The 26045-nt window shown below is 44.1% G+C and overlaps 1 protein-coding gene across 2 annotated transcripts in view; it reads left to right on the top strand.

The window, feature by feature from the left end:
• The window catches only part of ESYT1 (extended synaptotagmin 1), a 133557-nt gene that overhangs the window by 21380 nt on the left and 86132 nt on the right, over nt 1–26045 (top strand). For both annotated transcript variants that reach the window (XM_088473056.1, XM_088473055.1), the window contains exons 3-7: nt 13050–13091; nt 17328–17462; nt 20725–20798; nt 24511–24583; nt 24697–24786. In XM_088473056.1, the coding sequence (XP_088329182.1) occupies nt 13050–13091; nt 17328–17462; nt 20725–20798; nt 24511–24583; nt 24697–24786 (414 nt within the window). The remainder of the gene's footprint in view (nt 1–13049; nt 13092–17327; nt 17463–20724; nt 20799–24510; nt 24584–24696; nt 24787–26045) is intronic.

Genomic DNA, 26045 nt, shown 5'->3' with positions numbered 1-26045 from the left:
TAAAAAAAAAAAATTAGTGGCAGCATATTCCACTGTGTTTCACAATGTTTTGTCCTTTATTTCCTGTTATGATTGCTCTTTATCTGTTAATACACTCTGTAAGATTCTGTGAACGCTTTGATGCGCCCTATAAATAAAGTTTAATACATATAATTGCCCCCCCCTCCCCCTGATCTTGGTGACTACCACTCTGTTTTTCATGTTATACTCCATCCACAATGCATCTCTTTATGGCCACACTCTACCCATCTTCTAATCTAATGGCTACTTACAACATAACACCATGTCAGAAAACACACGTCATCTCAAGTAGGTTCTATGAATGCGACAATGTGTTCAATGCACTTTAATGTTCTCCACCGTTACCAGATCTCAGTATCATCAGAGCACCTTTGGGATTGCTTTTACATCGCCTGCATGGAATTAAATGCTCATCTTCGGTTGCATGCCTCACTGAAAACATATGCACTACTCTGCTCAGCCAGAATCTCTAAATGTAGGCGGCATACTTAATGCAATTATCAGCCTGTCCAGATGATAATCAGCTGATTGTCCCGATAATGGAACAATGTATTGCCATGGCTGATCATAAATTATCGGTCTGTGATAACTGAATGACCTGCGACCTATGCTGCCTCTTTGTACACAGATGCTTGGATCTGCAAAGCCACAGGGGGCCGTCTCAATACATCTCCCGGCCCCGCAACATTTGCATATTTTCTCATCGCCGCTGCATACACATACGCAGCAGCTCTGGCATTTCAGGACAACTCTTATTCAAGCCCCCTTATATACTGGTTTCAATTTGTCAGATAAAATGTCGGTCGGCCTGACATTTTATGTATGCCCAGTCCAGCACCTTGTTAAATTCATGCCTCAAAGCATTCACAATTTTCTAGGGGCAAATGGGGGTCCTAGCACATACTTGCCTACTCTTTCAGAATAGCCGATCCTGCAAAGTGTCCGCCCGTTGCTGCCCACTTCCTGAGTAAAGTGGGCTATCCGAGCGGCCTATGACTCGATTCACGCTGAATTGCGTAATCGTAGCCACACCCTTGCTTTTCATTGCCGGTAATCTCTCCATTGTATAGTGGATATTTGGCCACAATGCCATCATCAAGCCCCCTGTACCGACCACCTTATGCCAAACACTACCCTGCACGCCCCCCACTTTGCCAATCTTGCTGCCTTCTCCCAGAAAGTCGGCATGAATGTCCTAACCAATGCTAGAAAGGTGTGGCTACTGAGTGTATAGTTAAACCTTTTTCATGCAGCCTGGTTTTAAAGAAAAAAAATATTATCTTTTATTATTATGTCCATCGTGCTGTGTGTACGGACGATCAGCAGACCGCCCGTACAGTTGTAGCGGAGGCCACGGGAAGGCCCTCGGCCAGTGGGACCTGTTGAGAAATGACAGATAATGGTTGTTCATACACACTGAACAACCATCATCTGCAGATGTATCTACAGATCAGTCGATCTGCAGTTATAGGTGAGCAGACAGTATCAGTCGCTGAAGGGAAGGAGGAGACGAGACCAGGAGCACTGGTAACAAGGAAAGAACAAGAGGGAAGAGGGCCTTGCACGAAAGCTTACATTTTACTATACAACATAATAATTTATGATGGTCGCCATCAGTATTTTTTACCCCAAAGAAACACAGCAGAGACCATATCTATACAGTATAGTACATTTTTCATGTGGGGTGCTAATCGAGTAAGACAATTGTATCAATCAAAGTATTAAGCTGGAGTGTTTTGTCACTAATTTTATTGAGATCCATTATTTTTCATGTATTTTATGATTTCGACACTTTAGTAAGATTTACTGTAAACCATATGTAATGTCCATTTTGTTGGCTTACCGATTTTCATGGTAATTGGGGGTGGGTTGGTCTCCTATTTATTGCCAGTTTCTCAGGCACCAGGTACAGCCATGCAGTGTGCAGCCGCATATTTACTAAGTATGGAGATGTTATACCCGTTAGCAAACGGATTGGTGAATGGATGGTACAATCCACCAATCACCAGAGGGCCTGATCACAACTGAAAAGGCAATAGCGATTATGCACCAGTTCAACTGCCATAGTATGCTAATTCATTGCGATCGCTATGCCACCGCAGCACTACATAAGGACGCCCACTTTACCTTACACACATCCATAATGTTTAGCAAGACTGTGAAACCATCGGTACAATTGAGTACCATCGCAGCCTTACGCACACTTGCACAAGCTCTCACCTTACTCAGAAATTGCTAACTTCATCGCGTGCTATGAGTTCTCAAGCTGCCTAAGGCCTTACAGTGGATAATTTATGCACGCCCCTGCAACGGTGTTCAAACGCACTGACACGCCTTTTAGCTATTATCTTCTAGAAGGTGCTAGATAAATGTAAAGTAGATTCTGATTGGTTGCTATGGGCAACACTCCGCTTCTGAAAAACCACATTTTAGTAAATCTACCCACGAGAGACTTGATGGAAAGCCCAGTTTGAGCACAAATCTCCCTGTGTCCCCGGCACCGGAAATAGATGTATAGCTACTGAACAGTTCTTTATATAGTTCCGAACCAAAAGTCGTAAATATTTTATGAATTGTTCCTTTTAATGTAAACTGTGGTTTCCCAATATCACAAATGACATGCTACTAGTTACTACTAGGTAAAACTTACACCTTGAGGGGAGGATGTGGTATCTAACCACAGCTCCCGTAAATGCTTTGTGAGGGTTGTTCTGATTATATTTACTTTGTGCATGTTATGTATTGTACCTTGGTTTCCATGGTGTAAACCACTGATACTCAAGAGAAATGGCACACTAGTAGAAATTCTATATGCTCATGTAATCTGTTAATTTAAGTAAAATGTATCACATTCAGATTTTCTTTATTTAGTAAAAATTGAAAGGTGGCCTGTGCAAACAAAATACTAAATAAATATTTTATTATTATTATTATTACATTTTATTTATAGGGTGCCACAAGTGGTCTGCAGCGCCGTACATACAGTAAAGGGTACACAGAACATTACATTACAATACAGTAACCAGAACACAGGTAACAATTAGCAACACAATTCTCCATACACAGTACAGCTCTAATCGTGAAGGCTGTCGTAGAAGTGCTAGAGAAGAAGGCTGTGAGACAGTAGGGAGGAGGACCCTGCTCCTAGGAGCTTACAATCTAAGGGAGAGGAGAGACAGACAGATGACATGAGGCATGAGTGTGTAGAGGGGCACCTGAGTGCAGGAAGTAAGCAAGGTAGCGATGGCTGAGGCGGGAGGGACAGAGACCCGGTAACATGGTTATGTGGTGGAAGGGTATGCTTTGATGAACAGGTGGGTTTTCAGTGCACGTTTGAAGCTCTGCAAGGTCGGGGAGAGCTTGATCGAGCGAGGAAGCTCATTCCAGTGGAGGGGGGCTGCACGGGAAAAATCTTGTAGACGAGCATGAGATGAAGTAACCAGGGTGGAGGAGAGGTAACAGTCATTTGCAGACCAGAGTGAGCGGGAGGGAGTGTGTAAGGAGATGAGGTTGGAGATGTAGGGAGCATTAGAGTTAGAGATGGCCTTGTATGTGAAGGTGAGGAGTTTGAAGAGGATTCTGTAGGGGAATGGGAGCCAGTGCAGGTTTTGGCAGAGGGGAGCAGCAGAAATGGAACAGCGGGAGAGAGGGATAAGTCTAGCTGCAGCATTGAGAACAGATGGGGGCCAAGATGGCAATGTGGGAGGCCAGTAAGGAGAAGGTTGCAGTAGTCAAGTCGAGAAATGATTAATGAATGAATAATCAGTTTGGTAGCATTCTGGGAGAGGAAAGGCCTAATGCGAGCGATGTTGCGTAGCTGGAACCAACAGGATTGTGCCAGAGATTGAATGGGGGGTGGTGAAGAAGAGTGTGGAGTCAAGGGTGACACCCAAACAGTGAAGTTGGGGGACAGGGGAGATGATGGTGTTGTCAACAGTGATAGCGAGATTGGTTGGAGTTGAGACTCTATTAGGGGGAAAGATGATGAGTTTGGTTTTGGCCATGTTGAGCTTCAGAGAGCGCTCGGACATCCAGGAAGAGATGGCAGAGAGGCAGCTGGATACCTGAGAGAGGACAGAAGGGGAGCGCTCAAGAGAGGAGACGTATAGTTGCGTGTCATCGGCATAGAGGTGGCATTGGAGACCGAAGGAGCTGATGAGTTCTCCTAGTGTAGAGGTGTACAGGGAGAAGAGCAGCGGGCCCAGGACAGAACCCTGTGGCACACCAATGGGAAGGGGGGGGGAGGTGGAGCCAGAGGCAGACACAGAGAAGGAGCGGTTGGTGAGGTAAGGGGTGAACCAGGCATGGATGGTGTTAGAGATGCCAAAGGTCTGAAGGGTGCGGAGGAGAAGAGTATTATCCACGGTGTCGAAGGATGAGCAGAGAGAAGTGGCCCCTGGATTTGGCTGCAAGCAGGTCATTGGTGACTTTGGCCAGGGCAGTTTCAGTGGAGTGAAGTGGGCGAAAGCCAGATTGAAGAGGATCAAGGATGGAGTTGTCAGAGAGATAGCTGGTGATGCGGCTGTAGACAAGCTGCTCAAGTAGTTTGGAGGCAAAAGGGAGAAGAGAAATGGGGTGGTAATTGGGTGAGGACGGGTCGAGGTTGTTTTTTTTTAGAACAGGTGTGACAAGAGCATGTTTGAATGAGGAGGGAAAGATGCCAGTGGAGAGATAAGTGCATTATTCAATTTGTTAATTATTCACAATAATATGTTTGTTATAATGTCAAGTTATGGGGAAGCCTAAGCCAACAACTCTACTGCTGCAGGTTTATGTTTCCTCTATATTGACCACTTACATTTTAAAAATAATCTTGGCTTTTCACACACCAAAGCTGGGTACATTGGAGCAATGTCGAGTCAATTTGCCTTTTCGTAACGACAAATTCCCACTCAGCGTGTACGCTTACTATGGTGCCTGCGGTTGCTAGCGACGTCGTCAGGTTTGACGTGCTGCACGGCAAACCTGGCGATATCACATGCTATCTAATGTATGTTAATGAAGGGAAGGAACGAATGTTCATCCCATCGTTCATTAATCGCTATAGTGTGTATTATGCCATATCCAGGGTTTTCTCTTGACAATGGCACGATTGCCAGTCGCTCCAGTGTGTACCCAGCATAACGCTGGAATTATTTTCCTCACTAAGAGGCTGATTCTAAGTTGGGTGTTAGTTCTTTTCTTGGTCCATTGAGATCACTATCAATGTGCTATGGTCAGGTCAGCTGACCTGATGTCAGCCTCTGTGATTAGTTGTCCGGGTTGCAACTTAAATTATTTTCTTGCAGCAAAGAAAGGTAGCCCTTTTACAATTGGTAACTGTATGTAACTTTATTATTGAATAGCAAGCTTTGATGATGCGCAGTGGTTAGCATTGCTTCCTCATAGCGCTGGAGCCATAGGGTCTGTTACAGCCATTGTATTGTATATAGTACATACTTGTATATATTCTTCCTGTATAGCTGTCTGCTTCCTACACCTGCCCTTAGACACTGGTAGATGTTTGTGGTAGATAATTTTAGATTGTAAGCTCCACTGGGACAGGGACTGGTGTGAATGATCAAATACTCTCTAATATAGAGGCAACATATGCAGCGCTTTTCAAACCTCTCAATGTTCAACATTAGCTGCTTTACCATTTTAGTTATAGACATGATATGTATCAAAGATCGCTATCAGCAGGTATGTAACCCAGTTGCTCTGCTCTTCCGTTTTCACACAAGTAACCTCAGTTTCCTCATACACTGATGGTATCATAGGTACAAGATAGTTGTATCATGGCAGCAGATAAACAAGCGGAAACCAGTTTCAAGGGTTAAGTAGCACAGTGTGTGCATCACGGCCATCAGTTCTTATTTTGTTGTTTTCATTAAAAAAAAATTAACTATTTGAAAGTATTTGTTTATGTGGACTCAATTGATTTTAGTGTTTTCTTTTAAAGTAAGCTGTATGGACATGTCATTCTGCACACAAACCTAATTATTGCTAGCTGTAGATGTATTATTATAAGTGGAAGCTGCCGTACAGATTGACCAAAGTAATGTAAAGCATAACCGTACACTCAGTAGAATGGCACCACCTCTTAGCACTTTATCGTGTTTTGAATATACTGTCACAAGCAGAGAGTATTATTCTTAATTCTGTTACAACATTGGTATTGTATTATTTGCACCATTTGGTCAGTATCCTGGGTTTGTTAACAAAGGTGCAAAATGCTAGTAGAAAGCATAATGGAAATTCTAAATAGAGGTGTAAGAAACCATGGTGCCCTTTTCTGACGAAACCACTCCTTCTTCTAATAAAGCAGAGATTTTCAACCTTTTTGAACTCGCGGCACACCGAACAAATTTTTTAAAGTACCAAGGCACACCATCTGTCCCCCATGAAGAAAAACACGCACATTGGTCCCCACGGGGGGAAATTAAAGCACATTTATTGGCCTCCACGGAAACCAACAAAGCACATTGGATTCCACATAAAACAAAAATAAAACACATTGGCCCCCATTTAAAAAAAACAATCATGCTGGTCCCCACAGAAGGGAAAATAATACACATGTCCCCACATAAAAATACAATTACACTGGTACCTCCAGAAGGCAAAATAAAACAAACTGGCCCACAAATGAAAAAAAAACAAAAAATATCACACTATCCAGAAAGCAAAATGATATAAATTGCCCCCACATAAAAAAACACATTTACACTAGCCCCCACAGACAGCAAAATAATACACATTGCCCCCAAATAAAAAAAACACATTTACACTGGCCCCCACAGACAGCAACATAATACAAATTGCCCCCAAATAAAAAAAACACATTTACACTGGCCCCCACAGACAGCAACATAATACAAATTGCCCCCACATAAAAAAAACATATTTACACTGGCCCCCACAGATAGCAACATAATACATATAGACCCCATTCCTGGAGCTCCCTGTCCCTCGGTAGCGTTACTGGGCAGATCCTTCAATTCCTCAGCACCGGTTGGTGCAGGCTTGCAGCAGTCACATTCACTGCTCATCAGCAGTGTGAAGTACTGTGCAGGTGGGACAGCGACGCAGCGTGCGTGACCTATGATGTCAAGCCGCCGCGTCTCCATTGGTATGGCCCGGGCAGCGGCTGAGCCACGTGGAAGAGCTCAGCGCTGCCCCGGCACAAAGTTAGGGAAAGAAATAGATACAGCTGTGGGGGGCATCTCCCGGCGGCACACTTGGGAACCGCTCGCGGCACACTAGTGTGCCGCGGCACAGCGGTTGAAAATCGCTGTAATAAAGTGACAACACGTTTACAGTAGATCTTAGTACGCTTACAGATTTATATGTGAGCAGCTACTATGTACATTGTTTTGCTTGAATTTTTTCCTGTAGTGCATAAATGACAATGTAAGAAACGTACATAGTACAGCTTAGATACAGTATGTTACTTGTTTACTCAATGCCTCATGTGAAAGACAGAACCAAGTTGCAGCTCTGTGTTCCACTTTTCAGACAGGTTAATGTCATCAAAGTTTTAAAATATATTCCAAAGGCCTTCATGAGAGGGTCTTTGCTGAAAAGAGTTGCCGAAATTAAAAAATATTATAGAGACAGGGAGGTTGAGCTGGAGTGCGCTTGTAGAAGCTCTGAAATACAATTTCTACAGGATGGGCTTCTCGTATCAATTGGCTTGGTCTACCCACTTATTAGATAGAACTAACCACCAATTCCGTGCCAACTCCCATTATGATAAACCAGGTAGCTATCTAGCAAGATTGGTACAGTCTGATCAACCTGTTAATACCATTTCAGAGGTTGTGGGTGGAGATGGTGAGGTGGCTACGTCTATACCTGGTATAGCTGACATCTTTCTAGCATTCTACAAGGACGTCTATAGGTCTCATTTGACATGCAGTGAGGAAGATCTACGTACATATATTACATCAACTGGGCTGCCAAGACTCTCGCCAGAGGCTAAAACCTCTCTTGATGCTCCACTGACTGCAGAGGAGGTGGAGGGGACCATTAATTCTTTTCCTGGGGGCAAAGCATCGGGTACAGATTGTATCCCAGTAGAGGTCTATAAAAAGCATGCCAAGGTGTTTGTCCCTAAATTATTAGAACTATATAACGACCTGTTTGAATTGAAATCCCTCCCACCATCTATGTCAGAGGCACTAATTATTGTATTGTTAAAGCCAGACAAGGACCCCAGGCTCCCGGACTCGTACTGTCCTATTTCTTTAATACCAACAGACGTAAAAATCCTGGCCAAAATTCTGTCTTTAAGACTAAATAAAGTTATCACCTCTGTGGTCCACTCAGACCAGACCGGCTTTAGGCCGGGCAAGTCTACATCTATCAATGTGAGGCGTGTGTTTACTCATGTTCAGGCCTCTCACGGGGACGAGTCCACCTCAGTCATTGTGTCTTTGGACGCAGCTAAGGCTTTTGATTCGGTGGAGAGGCCGTTCCTGTGGGAGGTCATGAAATGTATGGGCTTTGGCCCAGTTTACTTACGGTGGGTTCAGCTATTATAGGCCTGTTGCTAGGATCTCTATCAGTGGTTTTATTTCCTCGCCCTTCATGTTGGAAAGAGGTACGAGGCAGGGCTGTCCACTGTCCCCGGCCCTCTTTGCGTTGTAGGCCTTCAATTAAGCACCAGAATAGATACTGTGGCATTTTACGCCGATGACTTACTTTAATTTTTGACTAATTATATAGAGGCCATGCCTACAGCTCTTCAGGTTATTGACCTTTTTGGCGTCTACTCTGGGTTAAAAATTAATTGGAATAAATAATTTATCCTCCCTCTTAGAGGACAACCTTCTTTACTGTCTCCCATACCTCTCCTTCTGCGTTGGGTATTCCAGTTTAAATATTTGGGCATTTGCATTACAAACTCCCCACATGATTATATAACGCTATATCTAGAACCCTTGTTTGTTTACCTAAAAAACAAAATTAAAACTTGGGGTAAATTGCCCCTCATGGTTACAGGCAGGATCAACCTAATTAAAATGATTATACAACCTAAAATATTATATATACTCCAGCAATCCCCAGTGTTTATCCCTGCCTCAGTATTCCGAAAACTAGACAGTATGCTATCTTCCCTGATATGGGTGAATAGACGGCCCCGCATTAGGCTAAAAGTATTAACAAGATAATTTTCAACTACTACTACGCGGCACAACTGACTTACGTGAGAGAATGGCTTCAGGACAGCTCTCCCACTGCCCTACACTCACTGCTGGTATCTCAGGCTTCACCTGGTCATACGCCCCTACAGGCCTTGTTGAGCGACAGAGTAGGTGGCTCCCTTCCCCAAATATTAATACAGGCTGTTAAGATTTGGCGTGCAACTCTTAATATCACGCTATCTTGTAGTCTGGATCCTGACACACCCTTATGGAACTCTAGGGCACTGAAATCTCTTGAGGTTAGACAGGTTTGGGGCACCAAGGGTATTGTCTCCCTGGGTCAGTTATATGTAGGTTCTGCACTCAAATCCTTTACTCAATTGCAGGAAGAGGTTTCCTTACCTAGAGCATATTTCTACAGATTTCTGCAACTGAGGAACGTCCTCGATGTCCAGTTTAGGACTAACCCCCCTGACATTGTCATTTTCCATTAAAACAGTACTTATTTCATTGAGTCCCAGTAGATCGCTGTCGTTTATGTACTCATATCTTTCGTCCTTCTACCACGAATCCAGGCTACCCGATCTTAAAGTAAAATGGGAGGCTGATGTGGGCTTAATGGATGATAGTGAATGGGATATGGCTCTGAGAACTCCCCATACCTCCACTGCCTCAGTAAGATTTCAGCAAATCCAGTTATATATCTTACATAGGCCCGTATTCAATTTGAGCCGAGCCGCGTTATCTTAACGTTGGCTTCGCCTGTTTTCCAGACGTTAAAGTATCATGCGCGTATCCCCGTATTCAATTTGAAAGTAGGCGAAAACGGGACCCGGCGATACTTGGATCGGCGAAAACAAACGGGAATTTTTGGGAAATAATTGTAGGACCCCCCTAAAGATGTCCAGACCTCGGGGATCACTATGGGTACGCCCGTTTTTGCCTGCAGAAGAAAGTCGGGGTTTTTAAATAGCCGCGGCTGGTGTTTTTTTTTCCGACATTGAAGAAGTGATGCAGAAGAGCATTTAGCTTTTTTTTTCGTTTTTAAAAGTGGTCCCATCAAATTTGGGGTACATGAAAATGGGTACTAGCATATTTTTAAGTCCCTAAAGGTAATTTTAAAATTGTTTAAAATTCTGCAAAAATACACCTGCCGCTACTCTGCGCAATAAAAAAAAACACCTGCCACATACTTGGGGACCCCACCAGCATTAATTTCGTTTGAGTTTTTTTTTTTTTGGGGGGGTGTCCCTATTTTTTTTTTTTTATTATTTTTTTTTTACATTTTTTTTGCAACATTTCGTTTTAAGGGGGCATTCCCAAAAGTTCAGGCTAATTTTTATAAGCCTGCACCCCTAAACCCCAAATCTAAACTTTTTCACTTGCTATAGTTAATTAAAAAATTATCCCTGTTTTTTTTAAAATTACCCTTGACCCCATTTACGAAAAAAATGGGAATTTTCGGGAAATATGCCTGGGACCCCCCTAAAGATGTCCAGACATGGAGGATCACTATGGGTACCCCTGTTTTTGCCTGCAAAAGAAAGTCGGGTTTTTAAATAGCTTTGCCAGGTCTTTTTCCCTGCCGCGGCTATTAGAAACCCCGACTGCCTTCAGTAGTTAAAAATGGGGGTACCCATAGTGATCCCCCATGTCTACACATCTTTAGGGGGGTCCCTAGAATATTTCCCGAAAATTTCCGTTTTTTTTTAAGCTGTAAAAAAAATTAGTAAAAATTTACAAAAAAAATTTACATAAGGTCCCCCCCAAAAGCCAAACCAGCCCCAGGCTTGCCAGCCAGTGGTGGAACAAAATGTGTAGGGTTCCACCGTATTTTAGAAACCAACACCAGGCTGTAGGGACTAGTGCTGGTTTTAAATATAGGGGGCAAAAAAGACGTGGGGTACCCCCTATATTTAAGACCAGCACCAGACCCAACCGACTGGGGTGTAATGCCACAGCCCGGAGACCCAATCACCGGGGCTCCAGGTCCAAAGCATTACACCCCAAGTCGGTCAGCGCAAGCCGGTGATCTCGGGGGAGTCGGGGACCCCCCAAAAGAGGGTCCCCCCTCTCCCGAGCACCACAGGCTTACGCTGAAGCCTGGGGCTCATCCCCATATCCCTGGAACGGTGGGTATGGGGGTAGTAGGGGGGCCAAATAATGTAACACTATTGTACTTTACAGTGGAACTACAAGTGCCAGCATGCCTGCCATTTTGCACTTGTGGAACTACAAATGCCAGCAGACATGCGGCATCTGTAATTTCACTGTAAAATACATAGTTAAAAAAAGTCAAAACACACACACTGTGACAGTATAACTTTATTACACACACACCTACCCATTCACACATACTTACCTATACCAGATGGATCTGTCCCCTTCTCCACGTAGAATATCCCAAAAACATGGCCCTGCAAATAAAAAAAATCATACTCCCCTATGTCCTGGCGCTGGCAAAAAATGTCCACGTACTTGGCAAAAAAAAAAAAAGACTACTACACGATCCACAGACTAGCTATGAGTATGTGTGTTGCCACACATACCCATAGCTCCCGAATGCCAGCTGATGGCACATCCACGGAGCTGGCAGTCCCGAGAGCCAATCAGCGGCCGCGCTGACTGTAGAGCGGCCGCTGATTGGCTCCGGCTACTGACAGTTGAATACGGGCCTTAGGCCTTAGGCTGATAAAATTTGGGGGCCTCGCCTCCATTCTTTGCCCGAAATGTCGGATGGCTGTCGGCACTTTTTGGCACTTACTCTGGGAATGCCCCATTCTGGGGTAAGGTTATACAGGTTCTTTCCACTATTGGTATTCAGGCCCCTCTTCTCACTCCGAGGGTATGTTGTTTGGGTATCCTGGAGGATGCCATTCTGGATGGGTATGGTAGGCAGTTTGTCATCAATATGTATACCTTGGCCAAAGTTAGTATTGCTCGCACCTGGTTGGCCTCTCAGGGTCCGGACTTCTGTGCATAGCTCGCGTTGGTCCGCACCACTGTTAGGCAAGAGAAATACCTTTACTTATCTCGACGGGCAGAGTATAAATTTGACTGCATCTGGTGTAGATGGAATGGGTCCAGATGGGCTATCTTGGATGTGTAATGCACAACCGCTCTCATATGGTCATATGATACAAAGCAAGCATTCATTTTATTTTATTGTTTTTATATATTTATTTATTTTTTAATTATTTTTCTTGTTGTAGATTTGTTATAAAGGGGTTTTGACCACTACAGGACCAGTCTAATAGTTCTGTGGTATAGATGTCCTAATGGGTATTATTACCAGTACGCCTATATGCAAGGACCGAGCTATACCGAATAGTTCGGATGCGTAACATATGTGACATCTCTATATAGCTGGAATGTTGTTTATGTACTGTATTAATTAAGGGGTATATACATAATGTTTAAACTTGTAATATACTTCTCTGTTTGTTCCCTTATCTGACACAACGATATGTATACAGTGAACTATGTTATTAATGGTATTGACTGTAGTGGATGTTCTTTGTTTCGTATCTTGAAAAATCCAATAAAAATTACTCAGTTTAAAAAAAAAAAAAAAAATATGTGTGTATATTCCAGAAACCCTTAAGCTGCTTGGAAGGTTCATCTAAGTACAGTATCCTTCATGGTTTATTTAATGCATTGAAAATACCCCTCTTCAGTAAATATTACCTTACACTCAGTAGGATGCATTATACCTTACTGTTGCTCAATGTTAAAAATGGAAACTCTTCTAGGCACAAGTCTTTAGCCCTCACCACTGTCCCCGGACATTAGAGACCATGGTGAACTTTCCTACCTATATCTGCTGTGAGCTTTAGTATTAGTAACTGTCTCTGAACAAAGTCTGATCCATTTTGTCATATTGCTTCTTTGTTTCTTCATCAGGTCACTTTCCCTGACATAGAGAAAGCAGAATGGCTGAACAAGGTAAGGTATACTGTATTATGTATATATATATATATGGCATGTTAGTGCGTGAACATAGGGGGAGATGTAATAAGAGTGTTATAAGTGCCAAATGTGCTATAACCAATGCTCTTTGACACCTACAACCAACCTTTGTATGTATGAAAGCAGATAACATAGAGTAAAATACCTTTTCTCTACAATATCTGCAAAGATCAACTGAATTTACCACCCCCATACTATTGTTGGGCAACGAAAAATCATTCAGAAGTTATTAAAAAAAACAATTAACTGGCCAATCAGCACTGGCATGGTGCCCACTCCTACACACACCTCTGAGCTTAACCCTAGCTATCCCCTACATACCGTCCGGACAATCCCCAGTGCCCCTTCAACCACTTTTGTATAGCTCTGTCAATCACCTTCCCTGATTGGCCAGTTTCCCCAGCGTTACAGGATGGCATCCCCACACCCCCACCCGGCCTCCCATACAGCCATCACTCCCCTCCATCCCTCCCACACACGCATCACAGCAACCAACTCGCCCCCCATTGGCTGCCACGCTACACACGCCCACCCACACAGTTAAAACACAGACCCCACGACATATCAGTAACCTCCTGGAAGAAGACATAAGCCGAAACACTCAACCACCGCTGCACACCTCCCACCAAGACCAGCTCAGCCACCCTTCTACTCTCGATCCTGAGCCCTTCGCCCGCGTGCCTGCACGCAGTCTGACGACAGCCTGCACGGGAGCCTGCCTGGCCAAGGGAGCCGCCAGGACCTTCAGCGAGCGGCATCCCCACTCTGGGACCACAGCACTCCCGGCCACCTTCCTGCCCACACGTTCCTTTAGCCAATTACCCAAGACTACATTGGTCCAGGGAGCCGCCAGCACCTCCAGCGAGCGGCATCCCCACCCTGGGACCACAACACTCCCGGCCTCCCGCCGAACATAACGGCAAACACACCTGACCCGCGGCACCCATCGCGCTGGATCAAGTGGCGATTCACGCAGCTCGCACCAGCCCACAGCCACACGGCCCACAGACTCCCTCCGGGTCCGGCTGCACTACCGGTCCAGACACCACCAGTTTGGACCCCATCAGTACTTAGTGCTATAAGAAAGAATATTGCACCCACGGTCACCTCCACACCAGGAGAAGCCGCGAGCAACACTTTCGGGAGCACCCACCCATCAACGGGCTGCGACAACAGCCTCCAGGCAACCAGCATTCAACTCGCCTAAAGAGACTGCCTCATTTTCACCATCCTTGATCGCAACGCCGCTCCCAGGCACTATACCTGTAGGTAAGTTGCACAAGTGTGGGACGCCGCCATCCTACCCACACCCCCAGAGACTTCCACCACACCACCGCCGGGACCTTAACACTATCGACCATAGGTCAAGCAGAGAAGACGTGCTTGTCCTGAACCGCACGGTAAGGAGCCCCCTGAAAGGGTCCACCCACCTTCCCCCTGAGCAAGCCACCCTCATCCACCCCCCACCCCTTGGTCATATTCCCAAGCAGCATTGTGTCTTCTTATTAAACCATTTGACCCTACACCCCAGCGTCAGTCTGTCATTATAACACTACACTGAACACGAACCACCATCTCCCTATCCCACACAACCAGAGAGCGCACCTACCCACCCTTTAGACAGTTCTTTTCTCAGATAGGAATCGGTACTCCCACCTTAGGTGCAGCACTCTTTCCCTCCCCACCACCCCTGTCCCTCCACACTTCAGTTACACACCCATACCAACACACTCACCTACCCCCTTCTCATTAACCACCCCCCACTTACCATATACCACCACCACCCAACCTTATCTACCCTCTCCCCCCCCCCCCCCCCACACCATCTTGTCCTCATCCACCCTCCCCCGTCCCACAGACATACCAAATGAGCGTGGTTCACCAACAATTAACTACATGTGGTACAATATGGAAATTTAGTGAGAGGTTTTTTCGGATGAAATAATAAAATCGGTGACACTTTTACTATATAATGTATGTTCATTTATATTTAATTAGAAAGCATGACAAAGTTCAATATAATAATGTGGAATGTAGACACCAAAATGTTCAAACATAAAAAGCAGGTTGGACACAATGACGGGGTAGTCTGGGGATGAGGATGGGAGGGGGGCTAAATAAAGGTAATCAGAAGGCAATTTAATTTGGGCAATCAAGAGTATTCTAACAAGAATAGGAATAATTATTTCTAAAATAAAAGCACGTTTGGCACTTAGGTAGAAAGAACTGTAGTTGAGGAATATGATTAACCCTTTTATCTTTATAGGTTTGTGTGTTTGTATAGTACTATATTGTGTTCTAGGTCTCAGGTGTGTCCTGCAGATAGCGACACATCCCTTCTATAGTTCAGATTCGCTCATTTTGTTTAGAGCAATTTGGAATAATAGTTTAGAGAGAAGATGTGGTGCCTCAGCTAATAACGTGGCAGTAGTATGTAACTCATCCCAGGGTAATGTAGCTTGTAGCCAAATGCGGTGAAGGCTACAATCCAGCAGCTCACTGTCAAGAGAAAACAGGGTCTAGTGGACAGTGGACATTGCTATCAGGTAAATTGTTGAAAGGTAGCAAAAGATTTACTGCATCTGTGATAATGATTAGATGACATCACCAGGTGCAATGTTACTCTGGTATAGACTGTTCATTTCTTTGCAGCTTGGCAAATGTCACTGGTATCTACTGTGATAAACAGGGTTATCTTAGGTGATGTAGATAATGCTCAGGTGGGTCCCAATCTATAAGTGTGATGTCAGATAACTCATGTCTGCAAGAAGATACGGATATTCCCATCTTTATGTAGTTGCTATTCCATCAAAGGGCCAGGGCCACATGATGGTATCCTCGTAGATTGTGAGAATACCTGTGGGCTGTAGGCTTTGCAGTTTAGGCCAGTGTCTCTCCTGCTTTTGTTTAAAGACTTTACATTTGCAGATAATAACCCTGTATCTCTCTCCCTGTGCTCCTGCTGGGAGGATAATGCTCTTTGTGCTCTATCCAAGGGAATGATGGCTTAGTGCTATCTTTTGGTCCTTCTTTTGGATAGTCCAATAGATAACAATCAAAGCATTTACTGGCCTCTGCAAGCCACTTCTCTGATATAGCTGTAATTCTCAGGTTGTACCGTCTATTTCCATTGTCTAGATTATCTAGATGGAGTTGATGCTGCTTAAGCTGTTGACCCTGGCATAGAGCTGTGGTTGACTATGTGTACATATTGATCAGTGCTTTGCTGACCCTTTTCTACCTGCAGGAATACGCTGGGCATACTGTGCTAAATCATCCCTCATTTCTGCATGTTCTGCTTTAACCATTTATCCTAGGTGATTTGTACTGTAAAATTATTTGTATTATGTAAGGGTTTCAAATAAACTGTAAGTACACACAGGTACACTGCAAGTACACACAGGTACAGCTGATAAAGTGGCTGCAGTGTTATGCTGGGTACACGCTGACAGATATATTGGCCGATCAATTGATCGGCCAATGTATCTGCTGCCAGACGGCCAGTGTGTACCAGCGATATGTCTGTGAACGTCGTCGTTCACCAACATATCGCATTGGCTGTGCTGCACAGCCGATGGACTGATATGTCTGCAGACATATCTGTCTATCAACACACACAGCAGCAGCCGCAGGGAGGGGGGGGGCGGGACACGCCCCCCGTCCGTCGGGACACGCCCCCGACACACACCCTGGCAGCTGGGACCCCCAGCCAGACACAGATGATGGCCGTTCAGTGTGTATGAATGACCATCATCTGCAGATCACTCGATCTACAGATATATCTGTATAGTGTGTACCCACCTTGGGCTGGCCTCTGGAACACAGTCATATCGCATATTGGTGACCCATGCAAAGGTTCAGTGTGCACAAAAGGAGACCCCATTACCTCTGTGTGAGGCCTCTGATAACATCATGCTTACTTTCTTATCTCCTATCTACTTTCTTATCTCCTAACTACAGCGCTGTTGTGTTATATTACTGTGTCATATTCAGAGATTTGTATATCAATGTTCTGTGCTTCTGACTTACCTCTCTGTTCTACACTTTCCTCTTCTACTACCTCTTTCTTGTATTTGCAAATTGGACGCAACTAGGGCGATTTGCATATACGGGATGGACATTTGTTTTTATATGATTGGTTGTATTGCACTGAAATGCTCAGTATTATTATTCTGAGTAAGGTTTAGCTGATGCATAATGCTGATGTTTCAGATTGTGGCGCAGATGTGGCCGTTTATTGGACAGTACCTGGAGAAGATGCTCACAGACACTGTAGCTCCTTCAATCCGCGCAGCCAATACTCATCTCTCTACTTTTCACTTTACAAAGATCAACCTTGGCGAGAAGGTAAGACATCCCAATGCCAACATTGCTGAATCACTTCCAGGGTCACTCTGCTGTTAAAAAGCTGCATCGAAGTCTATTATTAATGTTTGTTTGTGCTGATCCCTGTGTATAACATTCCTCAACTTCAATATGATATATTTATCCAATCGCTGTCTGTCTCTATTTATTCTCTCTCTCTCTCTTTGAAAATAGTGTATGAGATAGGTGATTGGACACAAGTGACTCAGTTAAATTGGTGTCATAGGGAAGGATTGACATCCTGGTAATTGTAGTGAGACACCAGTTTGAGAAATGACTATTGTTAGGCTTAGAGAAATGAGCACGTCTGGAATTTGCTAGTGGTGAGAGGTAATTTGGAGAGGTGAACTAGAGGATGGGTATGCAGTGAGGGAGAGGGAGCAGAGAGGTTGGGAGGGAATTAAGGGTATGGGGGCAGGTTGTAGGACAACATGATGAGATGAGCACAGAGACTTTATCCTTGGTTACTGTAGAAAATAATCTGTGGGTGACTGAGGAAGTGTAGGATAAGGGGGAGTGATTTGGCATTTATCTCTTGAATATTGATGTGTAATGCCCTTGTAATAAGAATTGAATTCAGTATACAGTATAGGAGTAATTACAGATGTGCTATCTAGCCTCAGTACGCCACGCTGTGTGAGATGCCTATAGGGCCACCAGGTCCCGCCTGACTCTGCTGGTGCAGAGCAATGCGACTAGATAACCACCAGGAGACGGCATTGATTCATTTGTTATGCGACACTTGCATTACTGTGTGCAAGTAAAGGTGCCCATCCACTAGGCGATTAAATTGAGCTATTGTCTTTTCAGGGTTGGGAATGCCCAGAAATCACAGGGTGCTAAGTCTGGGCTATATGGAGGGTGTTCCAGTGCTATCCCATTAATTTTAGTCAGTACTGTTAATGCAACAGCAGCAACATGTGGTCGGCATTGTCTTGGAGCAAAAACCACTGTTTCTTCAGTAAATGTGTTTTTTTTTCTTCCTCATGGCTCTACGGTTTTCAGGAAGTTTGCATAATAGTCACAATTAATTGTCTGCCCATGGGAAACCCAGTGCTGTAGGATCATACCGCGCGCATATGCTGAACCCGTTCGAGTGAGATGCCAAGTAAAGCCGAAAGTTTGCGTAAAATTACCCTTCTGTCATTTTGCAACATCCCCTCAGCTTTGACAATGTTGACATCTGTAACCACGGTGGATGGTCTCCCAGAACACGCTTAGTCAGTCACTCATGTATTACCCTCTTTGAAGTGCTTCCAATACAGTACTGCAGCAGGGCTAATTGTTTCTCCACCGTATGCTTGCCGTAACATTTTATGAGTTTCATTTATGCTTTTTCGAAAGTTTAATATAAAATTCAATCACTCATCTCTGACGTAATCTCACAGACACGTGTTTCTTATCCGCCATGACAAAATGTACGAAGATCTTCCACTCGCTGTGACCAAACAAAGACGACTATGGCAGTCCAACCACAGGTTCAGACACATTGATGTATGAGCTTCACAATAACCAGCATGGCATTGCCACGTCTACCTATGGGACAGAAAAACAGAGGCAGTCTCATTACTTTTCAATCACCCCTCGTATATACAGCGAACATTGGCCTGTTAGGACAGCTGACTGGTTTCACTTACAGTAGAGACATTGGGGGCGATTCAGATTTGTACGCTGACTGCATTGCTGCTGCATCTTTGGACACAGCATCGATGCAAACATTTGTTTTCTGAAAAATAAAAGACTCCTCCTGCCACTATTCCAGATCCGAGTGCTGCGTCCAAAGACCGGATCGGATCACCCGCAGCCATCGGCCATCTGAGTAAGCATATGCTTACTCAGAATGACCGCTGGAACCTTACTGGGGCCAGAAAATCTGCGTTGGCCAATAGGCCTGTCTTTACAGAAGTGTATTAACATCTGGGGGTTCCTTTTGTGCAGCACTCTTCCCCCTGCCTCAGACCCACCAATATCTGCTGCTGGCGTCCATCTTTCATGTGATGTTTTGGAAAGATGGCTCATGCGCAGAAAGATCATAAAGCCTCTGGCACAGTGTTTGGATCTCCTGTGCCAGGGCTATCTGACAGCAGGTATAAGGGTGGGCCCACTGCTTAGCACCTAATGGTGTCTATTATGGGTGCAGGGTGTGTGGCCCAGGGTTCTCCTTGACACAGCTCTTGTACATCACATATTCTTCACCCATTATAGATTCACCACTGCCTTTAGCAAATATCTCTAGGTTGTCGTCTTTTATGTGTAATGTTTCAGTGAAAAATCTCACATTTTTAACGTATTCAGTATGATTTACCTGGCCGGCGGTTCAAATCCTGACAGCGGCAGCCCGACAAGGATGAAAATCCTGATCGTCCCAAGGTAAGTATTCACTAACCTATTCTACCATCTAATCCTCCCTTAGGGGTGCCTAACCCTAATCCCCACCTTCCCCGCCGCCTAAACCTAAGTCCTCCGGGGGGGTGCCTAACCCTAACCTCTCCCCGGGGGTGCCTAGCCCTTTCTCCCCCTTCCCCTAGCCTAAACCTAACCTTCCGGGGGGATGCCTAACCCCGAGTCCCCCCCGGGAACCCAAAACCTAACCCTCCCCCACACACCCCCGCGGCTGTCTGCGCCGGTTGCTCCTATGATCGGTAAGCCGGGTGTCGGTCTCCCGGCGTAAGAAAAATGACATGCGTCAGGATTTCGACGCCTGTCATTTAACCCTTGCCGTGATTATACAGTTGGGAAGCCGGCGTTTGGGATTCCGTCCATCGGCTTCTCGACGGTTTCCCATTTTTAACATATGAAACAAAAAGTAAAAACTAGTCGGTTTACCCTGACTTTCTACTACAGATTAGTTGAGAATTAAAGTTTAAGTATTTTATCCTCCTAAGCCATTAGTATCACCACCAGAAATTCCATTGTATATACAGTATGCAGGACCTGGAACAGACAACACAAATGATAAAACATAGCTTGTCCATTATGCTGACTGTGGTATCACTGGGAATCTGCTTGTGCAGAGGTTCCCAAACTTCACCATTACAGTCCATGTTTAAGGATATCCATGCTTGAATCCAGATTGTTAAACCAAGTTGATTGATGTACTAATTAAGCATTTATATCTTTAAAACATGGACTGTAATGGTGGGGTTTGAGAACCTCTGTGCTATCTGCTGCCTGTACAGAGCGATTTTGCCTCCTGGTGTAATGCAAGATATGTTTTCTATATTTCTTTCTTTCTGTTGCTCAGGCTCCAAAGGTGATTGGTGTTAAAGCTCATACAGAGATGGACAAAAAGCAAATTATTCTGGACCTGAATATTAGGTAAGTGACTTACATAAACTTGTGCAACTCTTAACATTTGTATAACTTTGCCTTATAGCTCATGTCCTCCTCTGTGTTATTGCCCTGATTATTCCCTACTTTGGTGGACTCTGGTGTGGATTTGCTATTTTGTAACCCTATACAGAATTTCCTTAGTCACTATCGTCACTCCCACATAAACAAAATAAACAATACATGTAAAAGCCATAAATTCAGTACATTCTATTGGTACACAACACAACATAGACATTCTATGGTTCAGCTAAGCAATAAAACATGATGAAGTAGCCGCATGAGCTATCGCTAACAACCTTTTATCAGAGTCCTTCTCCTAAGGCCCCATACACCTAATGACTGAATGTCTGTTCCTGTGATCAGATCAGAAACTCCATTTCCGACCTGCAGATATCGATGTTCCACGATCTATCGGAGGATCAATGAAATTATACATTTTAAATTTCGCCGATTTGCAAATGGCGATCATATTTTGATCGTGATTGGCAAACGAGTGCTGATCCTCCAAACCGGCGTCTCAGGATTGCAGGATTACGACAATGCGTTGCTAGAGTATAGGGGCCACTACTCGCATACATGATAAACAGAAGCAATACTAGAATGTAGAATTACCTAAAAATATAATTTAAAAAACTTTATTTTAATAGACCTCTTGAAGTATGGAGTGTTTGTCCCTCCTCTGGCAGGTAACTGATTAGCACCTTCCCTGGTACTGAGCATGCCAAAAGGGGGCTGGACGAGGCTTGGGGAAACCTTCCTCTTGTTTACCTCTTATCCCCTGTGGAGAGGGTGTTGAAATGTCTCACGTTATCGTTGGAAAAAATGGTTACTATTACTATTATATATGATAATGAAGTGACCCTGCCCAGAAAATGCTACATCCAGTCCCAGATGGCCTTGAGAAGATTGGAGACTGATTTACCCCTTTATGGTCATGGGGACCTGGCTCTGACCATGTCATTTGAATCCAGATGGAGACATTCTAGAATATATTGGAACACAACTTAACTTCGTATGAATATAATAACATTACATCAGTAACAATCCACATTTCCCTCCCTGTGTCTTCACATGATTCCTATATCTATAATATTTAGGTACATATCTGGAAATGGTAAGTCTATATTGGGAACATGGAAGAGTGGCCGTGATGTCTCTTCCAGTGTGGCACATACTGTATAAACGAGTAATAAGGAACGGGTCACCATACACCTGAGCTGGTTAAACAGCTGAAAAGGCCAAGATGTGTCTGTTACTGTTGGGGAGATTTATCCTGACAATGCCACACTACTCACTGTTACTGTTCTAGATTCAAAAGTGGATTTGAACTCCGGGGTCCTATTTCTGTGTCATTAATTACAATGTATAACTGGGTGTATTACTGTCTGCGGAGAGAGGGAGAACAAAGTGTCTGCTGTCTGCAAAAGTTCCACTGTATTGCCCCAACAATATACTGTGTGTGTGTGTGTATATGTATGTATATATATATATATATATATATATATATATGTGTGTGTGTGTGTATATGTGTTCACTCTAGCTCCGGCGGCAGGCAGGGCGCTGGAGATAGAGAGGGTAGTTTCTGGGCGCGCACCCGAAAAGGGGGCACGGTGATTGAAAAGGGGGCGTGTCTATAAGACACGTCCCCTTTTCGTCACTCTCGGGGGCGTGCCCGGCACTTACAGCACGCCGGGCAGCCCCCAAGCGCTGCTGACAGGTAGAATAGATGCTAGGCGCATCTATATATATCGATATCTATCTATTATACAATCACCATGCACACTCCCACGACTTCCGGGTCCCAGCGACGTCACCGGCGCGCCCTTGTTGTCATGGTAACTAGACATAACAAGTGACACAATCGTTAAAAGGTCCCGACATTGTAGAAATTATTAAATATGATTAGATTAAACATCCTTCATAAATACCATTTGATATTGGCAAGGAAGAAACCCTTTTAACTTGATCTAAGCCCAATATGCTGCAAATAACGTTAAACACTTCTGCTGTCAGATAAGCATGGACGAATGCGCTCTCTAATTACACCATAGACAATGATGGTGTAATTATAGAGGGCGTTCGTCCATGCCGGTGACGTCATTGTGGGGCGCCGCCGGACGGGACCCGGAAGTCGTGGGAGTGTGCATGGTGATGGTGAGGGTATAAAGTAAGTGTATTTTTGTATTACATGTTATATCCTGATGACGATGTGGAAGTAAACATCGAAATGTTGATTACAGATTCTACTGTCGAGTGATCATTACAGAGTGCCGCCATTCTGGTATATATGTTGGAGCCCAGTGTAGGTGCTGCTATGGAGGACACCTGGACTATATATGTTTTATAAGGGAGTGCCACCTGCAGTGTTCTAAAATATAATAAATATATATATATATATATATATATATATATATAAAATCTCCTCATTCATTAAATATTATCCGTTAATCAGAGTTAAGTCTAGTAACATCATCCATAGTTCTAGTGACCAATGAAGGTGAAAGTCATGCAAAACGTGTAGAGCAGATCTTTAAATGTCCCCATTGTGATTGTTATGCCTGCTTCTTATCCTTTTTGTAGTCCCCTCACATATTCATATGCCTGTTGTATATCAATAATAGCGCAGCATCAGATACTTCATGGACATGATGTAGGCAGTTATTAAAGTGATGATACTTACCAACATTCTTCCACTTTGCTTGCTGGTCCTTAGAAGTGTTGCAGTGAGTGCTGGCAAAGAGGTGTGTTGGTGTATTATAGAACACTGAGGCTAGGACTGAATACAATTAAATACAGGCTTTATATGCTAGCTGTACAGATATTTACAAAACCGTTGTAGCGGTATATCTTATAACCAAGTCAGCAATAATAACATACGTAAAAAGTATTTGGGCTGGAGGCTGATCCTAGCTTTGATCTTCCCAAACACAAACTAACAGCTAAACAGGTGTCAGTGGGTATGTACCAATGCGCTTTGTCACGGAATGTGACTTCTTCAGGGGGTGCAGTACTCTTTCTGCTTTCTCTTTTTTTATTTTGTTTTTATCTCCCTCTCGGCACACATTAATACACTCAGTTAAACATTGTATATTAGTGACTCAGCCATATGACACCGGATCGCCTAATTCACAATTTATAATATATACTACCTGAAGCACCCGGCATTGCTTGGGTTTAAATCTGCAGGTTATTCAAGTTTTATTATGTGATGTCATCCAAATCCATCCGGTGGCAGGCCCAGAGCAGGCTCCCTGGGTCAAAGTTCTTCCAAGCGCACTTCGCCGTTAGGTCCAACCGGGATCCCAAACACGCTATTGGGCACCTCAGACCAATTGCCACCCCTCTGTGAAATTTTCATCCAAATCCATCCAGTGGAAGTCCCAGAACAGGCTCCTTGGGTCAATGTCCTGGCCAGTGTACACCAACGGGAGGTCCGAAAGGGACCCTAACCACCCTAAAACCTGGCCAGGATCCAACTGGACCACCTTGCATTGGTTTCATCCCAGTCGGTGCAGGTGTGTCCGAATGCATAACCGTATAGAAAAAAAAAAACAAACAGACCAGTGTATTTTATATATAAGATGAGGAAGGGATAGCTCTATCGGTAAAGCCTGCTAGGGACTACTAAACAATTTATACCTATTGAGCTCTGTTAACCTGTAATGTGCAGTATGGACCTCCCTATGTCTCTCTACAGCTATGTTGGTGACATTGAGGTAGATGTCGAGGTGAAAAAATATTTCTGCAAAGCTGGAGTTAATGGCATGCAGGTGAGTGACGCACAATAAGAAAATCCCATCCAAATTAGGGAAAACTGCAAAGTGAGATTTCTATTATTCTGTACTTAATCTACAACTTTGACTCAATTATATTTTTTTACTAGCTGCGTGGAATGCTACGTATCATCTTAGAGCCACTGATTGGTGATGTCCCTATCGTGGGTGCTATAACATTATTTTTCGTACGGCGACCGGTAAGTCAACCGTTAAATAGCTGTTTATGAGTGGTATCCAATAAGCCCCGAACATTGTTCATTGTCCAGATTGGTCCCCTGCTGACAGCATTGAAAACGTCTGTTTATAGTGGTCACGTGGATTCTCTGCTTTTGACAACCATGTATTTATCACACAGAAACGATCATACTGTAGGTTGTAAATAGCAGATATAAGCCTCTGGAAAGCCACATCAATTATTATTTCTGCTTGAGGGAGGATTAGATGCTGCTGTGAACTCTTCACTGTCACAAGATGCTATTACACAATTCCACCGTACAGTTCCTCTTCCCTTATGTGGATCTTTACATGACTATATATGTAGTCTTTCTTCACAAGTTGAATTGTCCTATGTATTTTTTCTAATATCCATTGGAGGAGACTAAGGGGCTTATGTATCGAAGCTTGATGTGAAATAAAATTGTGAAATATATATCACCAACCAATCGGCTCCAAACTATCATCTTAAACACAGCCTGCAAAATGTAAGTTAGAAGCTGATTGGTTGGTGATATATATCTCTCAATTTTATCTCACATCAAGCTCTGATACATATGCCCCTAAAACAGAATGGCATATAGACAGGGCCGGCCCGAGCCTAATTTTTTTGGGAAGCGGATACAGATTTTGGCGCCCCCTGGTGAAATAATCCCAATTTTTTTGCGCCAGAAAAAGGCCATCTAATTGTACAGCCTTTCCCCGTGCAGCGGGGATTTTTGACGGTAATTAGTCACAAGGGAAACACTGCGTCTAATTGAATAACCCCTATAGGCTACGCATAAAAACACATTAGCTCCCACGTGAAAATAATTGTTTTTATGCTTTGCAAAAAAAGAAAACCACATAAAAAAAACACATAGGCCCCACATGAATATGTATGAAGTCCTTATACAGCAGGACCACCCTGGGTGCTAAGCTACAATTATACCCAAAGATACCTATTCAGGGAGGGCGTGAAGGACTTGGTGACAGTGAGAGGATGACTGCACTGGGTGACGGGGAGAGGATGACGGCACTGGGTGACGGGGAGAGGATGACGTCACTGGGTGACGGGGAGAGGATGACTGCACTGGGTGATGGGGAGAGGATGACGGCACTGGGTGACTGGGAGAGGATGACGGCACTGGGAGAGGATGACGGCACTGGGAGAGGATGACGGCACTGGGAGAGGATGACGGCACTGGGAGAGGATGACGGCACTGGGTGACTGGGAGAGGATGACGGCACTGGGTGACTGGGA

The sequence above is a fragment of the Taudactylus pleione genome, unplaced genomic scaffold, assembly GCF_031769625.1.
Source record: "Taudactylus pleione unplaced genomic scaffold, aTauple2 ptg000130l, whole genome shotgun sequence".
Taxonomy (NCBI): domain Eukaryota; kingdom Metazoa; phylum Chordata; class Amphibia; order Anura; family Myobatrachidae; genus Taudactylus; species Taudactylus pleione.
This window is presented reverse-complemented; position numbering and strand designations above follow the sequence as displayed.